Source organism: Cherax quadricarinatus, chromosome 5 (assembly GCF_038502225.1).
Source record: "Cherax quadricarinatus isolate ZL_2023a chromosome 5, ASM3850222v1, whole genome shotgun sequence".
Lineage (NCBI taxonomy): Eukaryota > Metazoa > Arthropoda > Malacostraca > Decapoda > Parastacidae > Cherax > Cherax quadricarinatus.
Window position 1 is genome coordinate 18106448 of NC_091296.1, and position 15252 is coordinate 18121699.

Genomic DNA, 15252 nt, shown 5'->3' on the forward strand with positions numbered 1-15252 from the left:
TTAGTAATTATTACAGGAAAAGGGGTTACTAGCCCATTGTTCCCGGAATTTGAGTTGCTTTTACAACACGCATGGCTTACGGAGGAAAGATTCTTATTCCACTTCCCCATGGATATAAAAGGAAAAGGAAAAGTAATAAGAACAAGAACTATTAAGATAAAATCAAAGAAAACTCACATGAGTGTGTATAAATAAACGTCTACATGCATGTTTAGTGTGACCTAAGTGTAAGTAGAAGTAGCAAGACGTACCTGTAATCTTGCATATTAATGAGACAAACAGAAGACACCATCAATCCTACCATCTTGTAAAACAATTACAGGCTTTCGTTTCACACTCACTTGGCAGGACGGTAGTACCTCCCTGGGTGGTTGCTGTCTACCAACCTACTACCTAAACCAACCTATATATATATGTATATATATATATATATATATATATATATATATATATATATATATATATATATATATATATATATATATATATATATATATATATATATATATATAAAGTTAAAGGAAAAATAAATATGAGGTGCAAGTAGACTGTGTTAACATACAAAGTTATCACTTCCTTAAAATGTAAAGGTTTGGTCTTTGTGGTCAAATGATTTTATTCAACGTAAATACGACTCGTTAAATCTCCTTCATATAAATGACAACTTCAGAAATGTAAAAATCTTACCAACGATATCTCCTCTTCACTCATTCTGGAGTTTACTGCTTAACTGAATAGGTAGAGACAAGGTAGTCAGCGATGTGTGTACTATTGGAGGCGTTAGCTGGTTCCTTCAGGAAGGTGTGGGCACTTAGGGGCAGAGATGCGGGCCCCGATGCGAAGATGTGAGCTCTTCGGCGAAGGTGCTGGCTTCTTAATGGTGGTACTAGTCACTGTGAAGAGTAAGCTGTCCAATGAAGCGGAAATGAGGGGCCCTTCCCACGGTCTGGCCTGAGAGCTCTTGGGGGTGAGTTTTGAGGTTATGGATCTCCAGACCCTGTGGGTTCCAAAAGTGAAGGTTACTCGATCAGTTGGGCTTTGAAACGTTAATTTGCTCACCTGATGCTTATTCCACTCTGCAAATGTTGCTATGATGACACTCGCAGAAACTTTTGGTAGGGTTTAAAATCATTAGTATTCTTATTAATACTATTTACAATAATGTGTCAAACACACGTGTGAGAAAATATTTGACTGAGTTTCACTTTTCTTTTATGGTAATGGTGAAAGCACTAAGAAGTATAAACATAGGGACACGCTTAAATTTAATACCTTATCCTTTCACTGGAACTCCTAATGTTCAGATACACTGAATTAATCGCTTTAGCACTGCACACGGAACTGTTCCCATGAAAATAGTACACTGCATCACTGAACCTGTGAAGGTGTATGTTAGTAATATACGTCGAACTCTAGATGTTCTTCACTATAGTGAATAACAATAATATAAACACCTTGTTAGGCTCGAAGCAGCACAACGTCGACCTGACGGTGATTTAGTCACTTGTTAGTGGTATGAGGGCGGGTAAAGGTATCAACGTCCCGGATTAGCCAGCTGAAGTTTTCCCACCTACAACGAGAACTGCCAGCTACGGTTAGTTCCCTAACACCACCACTGTCAGATAACAGAATAACGTGGTGACACTGACCAAGAATGCTGCTCCATAACACTCGCTTTTGATGTTTTTGTTTTTGCGATGGCGTTGGGTGAGTCTCCTGCTACAGCGTCACTAGTACACGGAGAAAATATGTTCCACTGATAGGATAATCAGAAATGACTAAAGTACTGATAACCCTAGTGGTGTTATCTCGTGCTCCAGCGGTTGTGTGAGGCATTCGTAACTTACCATATGAAGCACAATTTAAAAACTTTGACTCTAACACGGCATCAAGTTTTAAACTACACTGTCAACGCATTAAACAAAATTAGTGTTAAAATGCTAAGGGATAGTTTATAAAAATATATTAATTTTCGATTCTCCTCACGGTCTAGTTCTTTCTACGTCCGGGTGTCAATGCCTTCTGAAATATTTTCCGGAATTCACGTCAATATATGCCTTTTACTAGTTAGGTTGATTTTTTTACATAAGCCAGCAAGAACGCTATTGAAATCCCACAGAGACACTTTAGCATAATTAGATGTGATCCCTTTTCTTGCATGACCGAAAACGTCGAGATCATTGCGAGGGAGACAAATGTCGTTCTCAGGCAAAAATATCTCCGCTTAGGCCTCAGAGTTTCTTGGACGACAGACCTGACCTTTTACTGACGAGTCCAGTAGATTACCTGTAGTTGATTCAGTGCTTCATTTTCCCCGCTGACCTATTGTAGAACTCGAAGACTTCTACAATAGGTCAGTCCTGGGTTTTTTAGGTGACTGTAGGTAGGTACTCAGTCATGCAAAAAGCAGCAGAGCTGCGTGCAGTATATATATTGTCCTTTCGACAGTTTTTATACATTACCTGAGATCAAACCTCAGTCACTTCCATTCCACTGGAATGGAAGTGACTGAGTGATCCATAAGGTTTAGCGCTTTCACATGAATGTAATAATAATAACGACCTAATCTGCTGCGATTAAATCTAGTTCCTCTGCTTAATGGAAGTCAGACCCACGGTTTGGGTCTTCCTGATACCTTTACGGGTGTTCCTGATACCTTTACGGGTCTTCCTGATACCTTCACGGGACTTCCTGATACTTCACGGGTCTTCCTGATACCTTTACGGGTCTTCCTGATACCTTCACGGATCTTCCTGATACCTTCACGGATCTTCCTAATACCTTCACGGGTCTTCCTGATACCTTCAAAGATCATCCGTGATGCTGATGAGAGGCTTTTGGCCAATGTATTAAAGCCATCCTCTCCTCTGTAATCAAATCTTATTACCTTCTATTTCCCAGGCGCTGTACGACCCTGGGGGTGTTAGAGCTACCCATGTAAATATAAAAATCCTTCATCTGAGAGTTTAAAATTCCTCCGTGGTTTTCTGGCAAGCTGGAGCATTAAGGCGAGAGAAACATTTCCCATGATATAAAGTTGTGTATGGTACAAAATAAGTCACGTAACCAGAGACCAAGCCAAGTTGAGCGATAACTTATCAGACTGTGGCCAGGTATTCCACAGACCCGGGCGGCCAGCGTTGTGCTACCACCGCCCACTTTAACCGGTGTGTGTGTACTCGCCTATATGCTCACCTACATGTGGTTGTAGGGGTCTAGTCACAGTTCCTAACCCCGTCTCTTCGCTGGAGTGTGTACCTGATTGATTCCCTGGTCAATGTTATTCCCTTTCGTCTAATTATGTAAAGACAGACGTACACCTACACACGTACATATATGCATTTTATACACATATCTTACGTAAAAGGAAACACACATACACCAATAGGTAAGATTAATTTTATTGTTACACTGGTGTAGGCAGCTTTCCACCTCGGCTCCCACGAGAATTGCCGTGACTCCTGAAGGTAATGGTAATAATATTGACATTCATTTTGTGCGCTAAAACAGTGTGAGTAGGAGTGTGTGAAAGCAGAAGTGTGAGAAGAGTAGGAAAGTGTAAGGCGCAGGAATTACTGGAAGTGTGGCTGGTTTAAGTGTAAGAATAAAACTGAAATTACAGTTGGTACCGTTGGTTAGTTTCTATTAAGAAGTCAGCCAGAGAGAGAGAGAGAGAGAGAGAGAGAGAGAGAGAGAGAGAGAGAGAGAGAGAGAGAGAGAGAGAGAAAGGTGGGACCTTCAGCGCGGAGGTCGGTTAGAGTGTGTTGAATCCTGTGTGCTCTCTAATAGACGGAATAGTCTATTAAGATATGATGAGCTGAAAATGTGTGAGCAGTCGTCAAAGAGTGGTGCCGGATATTTTTCTATGTGGTAGCCGTGTGTGAGCCATGCGTGCCCGATTCATAATCGTGAGAGCTCAGTTTCTCAACTCTAACAGCAGTGGGAAGATGGTCTTAATGTCAAATGTATTCTAACAGAAAATTTTATGAGATATCGACACAAGGATAAAGAAAAACAAATGAAATTATATGGAATCCTTTAGTGATGTCACTTGTGCCGCGCACTGTGCTTAAGTGACAAACAGATAAACCTGTATAAAGAGTAGTGGTGAGGTGCCACACTTGCCTCACCGCACTGCCCCCCACGAGAGATTTATGACTGCGACTTGTTGAAACCCAGTGTGTAACCGAAACATCATCAATGAAAGCTTCAGATATTTCCGCTTGTGCATCTTTACCACGCCATGATACAGCCCAGTCTCACACCACGAGTGACGTACAAATTTTAACGTCTGGGATATTTTCGGTAACCTTGTTGCCAGACAGATCGATGCCGTTGCTGTCATAATTTGCTTATTCGTGGTTAAATATGCATTTTTATAGGTTTACACACAGACATAGACACACACACACACATATAATATATATATATACATATATATATATATATATATATATAATATATATATATATATATATATATATATATATATATATATATATATATATATATATATATATATATATATATATATATTATTAACTTTAGACTCCACTAGGGTTCAACACGTTTTGGCAAGTTCCTGCGAGTTTCTTGAATGATGAATAACCGGAGTCTGACCAAATACTTCACGTGAGGAAATGACGCACTCTCACCTGCTACTGACTAGACTGTGATAAATGGTTTAAAACCGACAAGTTGAAGATTGAAACACTTATGCAACATATGAGAATCAATAAAGATTCCCATATGTTGCTTAAGTGTCTCAGTCTTTAACTAGACTGTCTCTCACCTTCGTCATCAATGACGCACTCTCACCTACTATTAACCAGTGTCTCTTATTTTCATCATAAATGACACACTCTCACTTTCTACAAACCACAGTGTCTTTCACCTTTGTCATACATACGTAACACCGCTAGGCCTCTGGTGCTGCGCATTCATGGCACTTGGGAAAGCGCCTGGTGGCAACACTGCAGGCGGGACAGTTTACCCTGCCCGTACTGTCAGCCCAGGTAGTGGGGCGTAGATACAAGTTGTACAGCCGGTATAGGTAAGGGTAGCAGACAGCGTGGAGATGTAATGGGTACAGCATACACCAAACCAGGGCACGGAGGAGACAGAGGTGGGGAGAGAGGCGTGCAGAGTGAAGATCAGCTGACCAGCAATTGTGTGATGGGCTGCAAGGTCAGCCCGGAGGGAGGGGGGAATAGGTCACAATCCATGGAAATCATGGCTTAGCGGATAACTCAAAATGCTGCGGGAATATCTGCTGCTGCGCATCATGATTGTCCTTCGCTGCTGCGCATCATGTTAGTTTTCCTGCTGCTGCGCAGAGGTGCGAAATTTTCTTAACTTAAACGAGACAGTGATGTTTATTGCATTGTTTTTTTCCGTATTCACTTCTATTATTCATAAACAGAGAGAGAAAGAGCAGCTCTTAGCTTGTAAATAAAGTTAGGAACCTTAATCTAACCTTGTAAAACCTTGTGTAAAAAATAGAAGAGCGAGCTCATCGGTGGTGAGCTTGTAGTTAAGGCTTATTAATCGTTATCAGAGCCTTACACAATCACAGATAAGCAGTTGGTGATATACATGGGCGGCCACACACACACACACACACACGCACACACACACACACACACACACACACACACACACACACACACACACACACACACACTTATGTTCCACTTCGTTTTACCAACAATGTAGAACGATTAGCAGTTGAACACAATGAAAACTGGTGAATAAAATACCAATTTTAGGCATCTGGGTAATTTCCGCCACTAAAAAATAAGAGATACTACTCTACATTGTACTCGATGTCTCACGAAACAGAGAGGTTATTTAAACAAATGTTTTATTTTTTTAAAGATGTGATTATATTAATGTTTATTGTGTTTTACACATCGTGGTGAGGGTGCTGTGACGATGCTGGTGCTGGCTGTTTTTTCTTTAAAATAGATACATCAGTATTGTGCTGCTACCCTGTTCTATATCAGAGTTACACAGTGGGAACAAAACTATGTTTCCCTGTTACATTCCACACGTTGGTAGTGCTGTTCACAGTAAAGTTACAGAGAGCTTAACACAGAACCGTTATGCAACCAGAAGACTTTTTTTTTAAAGACACCAGTATTGTCCCCCATCAGTACCTCGTACACTGCCTACGTTAACCACTGAATAAGTGACTTCAAGAAGGAAGACGATTGCAGCAGCAATGCTACCGACAACGAGGACGATGAAGCATCCTTGTAAGTGGTCAAGACTAAGGGGGATGACCCCGCCACCCCCGTCCATCACCCTGTCATCCATTTCGTCAGCGTCTCCGTCCACGTCACTCTTGTATTCCTGATGGCATACGGAGATAAACTTTTAATTCCTCAAATGATGTGGCAATACAAAATGCATTGTATTTCGTGGAGCGTTATAAATGTGTTGGTCATATATCGGAAAGTGATCGAGGCTAGATTCTTCGTCCGCTGATCACGGCCCTGTCGCTAACCATCAGGCTGCAGGTGACGGGAAAACGATGCAAATCGTATTAATTCAAGTTTGATTACATGATTCAGGGTCTGCATAAATTGTGTACCTTATACATGAGAGGAAACTGAGTGCAAGCACTGAGCGTCCTTCACACAAAACTCAAATTAAATAACCCGATTTTTCTAATTCTCCGAAAACTAAAGTCTGACTAACTGGGTTTTCTAAATCCTTCCAAAATTAAGGATTGGCTAGATAATTTCACAGATATTACTACTGTATGTACATATTTCATCAGCAGATCATAGATTGGCTTATTCGGCTTAAAGCCTATCGATTGTCAAGAATATTCCAATCCCTAAAAAAAGGGGATTAAATTAAATTCTGCAGGTATCTACACTGAGAAATATAACGTTCTCCAACAGTAGGTTAATAGCATCACTTTTTGCTACTCTGCTGTATAGTGTCAGTGAAAAATGGAGAAAAATTTCTATCATTGTAGACTTTGAGATGTGTTTGTGCCATATCTCATGACGCTATCAGCTGCAATGGAAGACGTCATATTGCGTTTAGAGTTACACTTACTAGTGCGGAAACTATCATGCTGAAACTAAAAGCTGTGCTAGCAAAAATAGCTTGGCGGTTTGATTCTGCAATTCATCTATTTTTTTATAATCATTAGATTTAAGGACTAGGTTGCCACTATTAAAATGTATAATGTAGTAATAATTCCTCCTCAATTATTCAACAAACGAATTATTAAAGATTAAACCTAGTAGGCTTGTTATTGCTGCCCCGTTGTGTTGAGAGGAAAGCCTGGCTGCGAAATTTGTGCCCGTCTCCTGATTAGTGAACGGAGGCTAGATAAAATGATCTTTATTTTCCACCGTTTTCCTGTAAACAAGTACTCATAATTAAAAAGAATTTATCCATAATCAGTCAGTATCATCAATTCAATAATTTTGTTTAAGTGTTCTGATGAATCAAGACTCATGCATACAAGACTCTTGACTGGTGATAATGCCTTCACCCACAAATTTCATAAACAGTGAGTTAACATCAAATCTGATATTTTCCCACCTTGGTAGAGGCCGCCAGTCTAAGGGAGTAGAGGAAGTAGTGCCTCAATAGACCACTTTGTTGTATCCAACCAATGACCTCGTCAAACTTGACCTTGAGCGGAGAGTGACGCTGTAGTCCCATAGCGATGTTATAGGGAGCGAAGCATTCCTTTATTGAATAAAAAAATTTACTGTGAAATATAATGTATACAACAGAATACAATGTATATGATTAAAAAACATAACACACATGAAATAAAAAACATTTCATTGAAGTCTATTATAATATAATTTTTTATTCCCTACTTTTCTTGCCATGCTCCTTCTATGAAGATAAGTGTCCTTGTTTCTCTCCTCATCCACGCACTCAGCGTGTGACCTTCAATTTCTCGACTTCTGAAATTTCCATTCTTCTCACCTCCTCTCGCCTTGGCTTTCTTCCAGATTTCACAAACTGTCAACTCTCATGCTAAACAGACTTTCTTCTTCCTCAAACTCACTCCTCCTGTGAAATCTGTTTTTTGCCTCCCCTTTATTTCCACTCTAGATATCAAATTTGCTTTTCATCAACCTAATACCCTTCGTAGTTATCTTGTTCACACATCTCTTCCGTTGCTGATGTTTGTGGTGTCTACTCTATTTCCTGCTCTTCCTGTCATCTCCATTTCCTTGTTGAAATCCAGATGCTTCTTTTCTAACAGACTTAAAGAGCACAAAATATATGTTCGCCTTGCCGGCAACGATAGTATACTCTGCTTAAACCATCTACCACTCCTCCAGCCTTCAAGGACGGTGTCTTGTCGAATTAGCTCTCGTACACAACTTCCCTAGCATGAATCTTAGTCCTGGCTTTGCTTTTGCAGACATCTGCCTTTGCCAATACATCATCAAATGATCTAATCTTCAGAACAATCGTGACTTGACCTGACATTTGCCTACTATCCTTTCCTCTTAACCTGTCTTCTGCATTGACTCTGCCTACCCTGACTTCTGATGTTCCTCATTCTTGCTTCCCTTTCTTTCCTAGCTTGGGCCAGTAGGCCCACTGTAGTTCTTTTCTTCCCTCGTTGAAGACAGATGCCAGAGATACTCGAGATACTTCAGTCTCCACCACTGAAATTTAACTCCTTGAAATGTAATTCACCTTCATTACTCTGTTACTAGCCCTGCCTGAGCTGGGCCAGTATATGTCCTGCTGTGCTCTTCTTTTCTTTTGATCTTTTGTAATGCTACTATAATATTACTACGATTTCCTTCTCTCCCCGCCCCCTACAGTACTGTATTCAGACACTCCACTTTTCTGCCTCAGTTGTGACTTGATAATAGCCTAGGAAGGACCGAAATATTTTCGTAAGGTTCCACTTATAAGTGCAAGTTTTTAGTGTTTTTTTATTCTCTAACAAATCTGAAACATGACTTCCGCTTACCTTCATAATCCTCATCCGGGAGAAGCCGCTACTCGTAAACTTGGTCCTGGCGATGAATTCAACGAAGGCGCGATTCTGTAGGAAGACTGCCCTGCCCTTCAGGACCTTCTGATAGGCCTCGTCCGTAGACTTCTGTCCTTCGTAGAACTTCGTCAGTCCCTTTCAAATAAAATAACACAGCAAGGCAAAGTATTAGATTCCTTGTAAAAGATATACAGTACTTGAAACTAAAACATGTAAATACTGACGTGAATACAAGGAGCGGTGGTCGGAAAAGGGAAAAATAACTACTGTATTAATGGAATGCGAAAAGGCTTATAAGGGTGGACTGGGAAGAGATTTGGTAAGTGTTGCTTGGAACAGATGATAGACTGATTGGGTGATACTTCCATGACTTTTTAATGTTTATGGATTGAGGATGTAAGGAGTGACGGCTAGTGTGACGGGAGGAGTACGGTCTTAAAATGGACCTCACCCACACTGACATTATTCATGGTCATGTAGGTTTGCCAGGCCTGGCCATGGCCCGGGTCTTCTCCATGTGGTGACCCGGCACTGGCTCCTGAAGGAGTGTCGGAGTTTGTACTAGTGATGTACCGTTTACAACCCTATGGCAATGCCAGAGTGAGCATTCGTATCAAGTGTAGTGCCGTTTACAGCCCTATGGTGGGGCAGCCCTATGACCCGAAAGCTGGGGGCATTGACTGTGAGGCTATGGGCACGGGCCTTAAGGTTGGTGGCAATGACCTTAAGGTTGGGGGGTATTGATAATAAGGTTGGGGATACCGACTCTAAGATTGAGGGGAAGGGCACTGACCTAAAGCTGGAGATCCACTCTACGGCATGTACCAACGAACCTTGAGGTATGGGTCGCTAGCCGAAGCTAGCTCATCCTTGTAGAATTCTCCCATACCAATCACTTTGAGGTCGGAGTCGTAGAGTTCCTTGATGGTCTCGATGTCCTTCGATGGCTTGTTGACAAGAAGGAAGGCGGTGAGGTTGGTACTGTAGGCGATGGTGATGATCGTTGTGTACAGCCAAAGGGAAGTGATTAGCACTTTCGTGGTGCTGAGGAGAGGCAGGTGAGCCTGAGACTTCATGAGATGAATCCCAACGCTGTAATTCCAACAGCCTGTAAGCGATCTCAGACTCCCGATCTCCTTACCACTGAGGAAACACGAAACCTGCCTGGTCAAACTTTCGGTCCAGGTTTTCAAATATGTGTTAACATGGGAAAGACAGAATCCACAATGAGGCTATCTGCCGAGAAGAGCGTTACATATGGGAATATTTGCACATGTATAAGGCAAATTATTACTAAAAAAATGGTAAAAATCATAGCATTACAATTTTCGGCTGGCCGTGGAGAAAAAGAAGATCGCTGGACCGGAGAGGAGGAGACCGAAGAAGATCGCAATCCAGGTGGTCCAGTGGAAGGGGAAAGCAATGGCCTGCCAGCGGGCCAGCGGTGGCTCCAGCCTCGCCAGAAAACATGTTACCTGTTCAATGATAACTCTACATCAACACAAACTGTGACACCTCCCAGGTGCCCTCAGCCTTTGATATCCTACCCTACGTCTTTGACATCTTACCCTGATTTTTTGATATCTTACCTTGATTTTTTATCTTACCCTGATGCTTTGATATCTTACCCTGATTCTTTGATATCTTACCCTGATTCTTTGATATCTTACCTTGATGCTTTGATATCTTACCCTGATTCTTTGATATCTTACCCTAATTCTTTGATATCTTACCCTGATTCTGTTATATCTTACCCTGATTCTTTGATATCTTACCCTGATTCTTTGACATCTTACCCTGATTCTTTGAAATCCTATCCCGATTCTTTGATAACTTACCATGATTAATTGATATCCTAAGCTGATCCTTTTGATATCCGATCCTTTCATATCCAATCATGATTCTTTTATAGCCAGCTCCTGTCCCCTTAATTAACATCCAATTACCACACACACACACACACACACACACACACAGATTACATCTGAGTTGTTCACCTCTGAGTCGTATGGAGCTGTGAAATCAAGGATCCCCACCCGGCTGATGGACACGTAAAGGTTAGCCACGCCCATGTCGGCTGTATCCGTGTCCAGCAGCCCCATCATCCCCGTCCACGACCCGTCCTTGTTCTGAGACCCCCACAGCTCACCTCGCAATGAGAAAACGAAACAATATTGCAATAATATTGTTAGAGGAAAAATAGATAACAAGTGAAGTTGATTTTTTTTCTGAGGGGCGAGTTTCTTGGGCAGTGCCACTTATCTGGTAAGTGAACGTCCCGTCACTCATCCTGTGTGCCAACGTACCTCCATAAAGACAGTACTGGACAGTGCCACTTATCCTTCAAGTGAACCTACCACCATAAAGATAACACTGGGCAGTGCCACTCAGCCTGTGTACCAACGTACCTCCATAAAAACAGTATTGGGCAGTGCCATTGATTATGTACGTGAACGTACCAGCGTAAAGACAGTATAGAGCAGCGTCACCCACCCTGTGAGTAAACGTAAAGCTACAAAGACTACATTTCATCCTGGCATTGACGTTATCAATGCCATAAACATTACATTTCAAACTGCCATTGGCGTTATCAACGCCATTCTTGGTTGTTGCAACCATCGTGTAACATTATGTTTACGAAATAACAATGATCTAGCTCCAGCAAATCCTATGTATTAATGTGAAACGTTACCAAGGTTAGCTAGCACAGTTACAATGCGCTTATATCTTTTCCTAACTTTGGTCGAATTAATTTTCTCTCTTGAGTTTCTACACACACCTTACAATTATGACTGTTATTATCTTGATTAATGCATTTATATTTCGAATTAATGATCATTAAGCCATCCTAATTTATCAAAAAGATAGTTATACATATGATTTCACAATATAATCTCGTAATATGTGTGAGTAAAACTTGGTAAGCACTCGTGTGTGTCTGCTCTGTTACCTTTACACTGTCACTTTCTCCTTCTTTATAATCTCACACATATATTGCACACAACCATTAAGAGAAGAAATATAATGTATCGGAGTATCGGAACCAGTCGTGGCAGGCGGTAGAAACATCGAGCCGACAAGCTGATGATGTTTCCCTAAGAGAAGCAAACTGTTGACGCAGCATAACGTCAGAGTCTTGTCATACCTTCAGGCGGCTCCACGAACTGGACGGAGAAGTTGAGAGCTTGCGCCAGCAGTCTGGTGACTTCGATGTCCACTCCATACTGGTACAAGACGGAACCGTTGCTGGCACGGAAGTAGAAGATGCTGGGTTCCCACACGAAGGTCACCACCTTGAGAAACACAGGTAACAATGGATACTTGCAGCAAGTGACAGTTTGCCAATTAAAATTTTAGAGGCGAGATCGATTTGTAGATAATTGGTTAAAAGAATCATTTATCTACAAATTGATAAATCAGACACATATGCAACACTTGGGTATCTTTATTTTGGACAATAATGATACTCAGATGTTGCACACGAGAGTATCTTTATTAGACATGTGTCTGACTGACACATCTAACTGATCTTGATAAATTAGACATGTGTCTAACTGACATGTTTAATTAATCTTGATAAATTAGATATGAGTGTAATTTATCAAGATCGATTTAGTTTTGGGCTGTATACATTCCGCATTGGTAAATTTATTAAAGAAATTGGGACTGTTAGAGTTTATGCTATGACCTGAAGCCTCGTCTGATTTGCTTCAAAACATCGATACTGTTATTAAACTGCATCAGACATGATGCAGTCCACTACTACTTCTACCTCAGTGTATTTACATGCAATGAGGTAGAAGGAGCTGGGTTTATAGGCTAGAGGAATACCTTTCTCGGGGTCTCTCAACGACGGAAACTCACACACTCGTCTTTATGCAAACTGACGCCAAAATCTGACTCTAAGTTTCTAATTTGATACGATGGTCGCTTAGGTTAGGTAAGATTCGTCAGGAATCAGGACAACTGTTTCCTGACGCGGGTCCTAACCATATGGTGACCCCTGCCACCGGAGCATTTGGTCATCTGACCGAGGCCTTCTACTGGCTTACCCTTCCATCCCTTTAAAAACTGATATTAGTAAAAGAACATAAGAAAGAAGGAACACTGCAACAGGCCTACTGACCCATGCGGAGCAGGTTCATGTCCCCCCCCCCCGGATTAGCCCAATGAACCCCCCCGGATTAGCCCAATGACCCACCCAGTCTGGTCACCGCCACTCAAGGATGGAGCACTGCACCACACCCAGCAGCACAAGCTAGTCAGGTCCAACTCACACCCACCCACACGCACTCATGTATTTATCTAACCTATTTTTAAAACTACACAACGTTTTAGCCTCAATAACTGTACTCGGGAGTTTGTTCCAATAATCCACGACTATATTACCAAACCAGTGCTTTCCTATATCCTTCCTGAATCTGAATTTTTCCAACTTGAAACCATTGCTGCGAGTCCTGTCTTGGCTGGAAATTTTCAGCACGCTATTTACATCCCCTTTATTTATTCCTGTTTTCCATTTATACACCTCGATCATATCCCCCCTAATTCTACGCCTTTCGAGAGAGTGCAGATTCAGGGCCCTCAGTCTATCCTCATAGGGAAGATTTCTGATACATGGGATCAACTTTGTCATCCTCCTCTGTACGTTTTCCAGAGCATTTATATCCATTCTGTAATACGGTGACCAGAACTGAGCAGCATAGTCTAAATGAGGCCTAACCAAGGATATATAGAGTTGAAGAACAACCTGAGGACTTCTATTTTTTATACTTCTACGATGGTCGTAGTTTACTAATATCAGATAAACGTAGGATTTAAAATCTTACTCTAAGTCTTGATAAGCACTAAATATTATTTTAAGAAATATAGTTCAGTTTTAAGTAATTTTTTAAAACACTGTTTCAAAGGATATTTGTATATATATCTATCTATCTATATATATATATATATATATATATATATATATGTCGTGCCGAATATGTAAAACTGGTCAATTAGCAAGAACTCATTTAAAATTAAGTCCTTTCCAAAATTTTCTCTTATACGTTTAAAGATATATTTTTTTCATTAATGTTAATGTAAAATTTGTTAATTTTGCACCAAAAGTAGCTTAGAAAACTTACCTAACGTTGTTATAACAAGAGCAATTTATTTTAGCCTAACCCAACTAAATATATTTTAGATTTGTTTACAGTAATTTAATACTAAACAAACACAATGAAATATATTTTTTTCGTTAGGTTCAGAATGATTTTGGCGAAATTATTGCATACACAAAATTTCACTTGTCCTGTATAGCAAGACGAGCGTTGCTATTTAAGCCAAGATCACAAGTTCTGCCTATTCGGCACGATATATAAATATATACATATATATATATATATATATATATATATATATATATATATATATATATATATATATATATATATATATATATATATATATATATATCCTACCCAGTTATAGTACTAGTACCGTGGAGGACACTTACCGTGAGCACGGCACCGTGGAGGACACTTACTGTGAGCACGGCACCGTGGAGAACACATACTGTGAGCACGGCACCGTGGAGAACACTGTGAGCACGGCGCCGTGGAGAACACTTACTGTGAGCACGGCACCGTGGAGAAAACTGTGAGCACGGCGCCGTGGAGAACACTTACTGTGAGCACGGCACCGTGGAGAACACATACTGTGAGCACGGCGCCGTGGAGAACACTTACTGTGAGCACGGCACCGTGGAGAACACTTACTGTGAGCACGGCACCGTGGAGAACACATACTGTGAGCACGGCACCGTGGAGAACACTGTGAGCACGGCGCCGTGGAGAACACTGTGAGCACGGCGCCGTGGAGAACACTTCCTGTGAGCACGGCACCGTGGAGAACACATACTGGGAGCACGGCACCGTGGAGAACACTGTGAGCACGGCGCCGTGGAGAACACTTACTGTGAGCACGGCACCGTGGAGAACACATACTGTGAGCACGGCACCGTGGAGAACACTGTGAGCACGGCGCCGTGGAGAACACATACTGTGAGCACGGCGCCGTGGAGAACACTTACTGTGAGCACGGCGCCGTGGAGAACACTTACTGTGAGCACGGCACCGTGGAGAACACATACTGTGAGCACGGCACCGTGGAGAACACTGTGAGCACGGCGCCGTGGAGAACACTTACTGTGAGCACGGCACCGTGGAGAACACATACTGTGAGCACGGCACCGTGGAGAACACTGTGAGCAC

General features: G+C 41.5%; 1 protein-coding gene across 3 annotated transcripts in view; it reads right to left on the reverse strand.

The window, feature by feature from the left end:
* LOC128684672 (ankycorbin-like) overlaps positions 1–1762 on the reverse strand; it is a 42546-nt gene extending 40784 nt beyond the window's left edge. For 2 of the 3 annotated variants that reach the window (XM_070100889.1, XM_070100882.1), the window contains exon 1: positions 688–862. In XM_070100889.1, the coding sequence (XP_069956990.1) occupies positions 688–711 (24 nt within the window). In that variant the 5' untranslated portion in view covers positions 712–862. Of the gene's footprint in view, positions 1–687; positions 998–1649 lie in introns of those variants that run through there. The other variant, XM_070100876.1, reaches the window with a different exon arrangement.
* Between the last annotated feature and the right edge of the window lie 13490 nt (positions 1763–15252).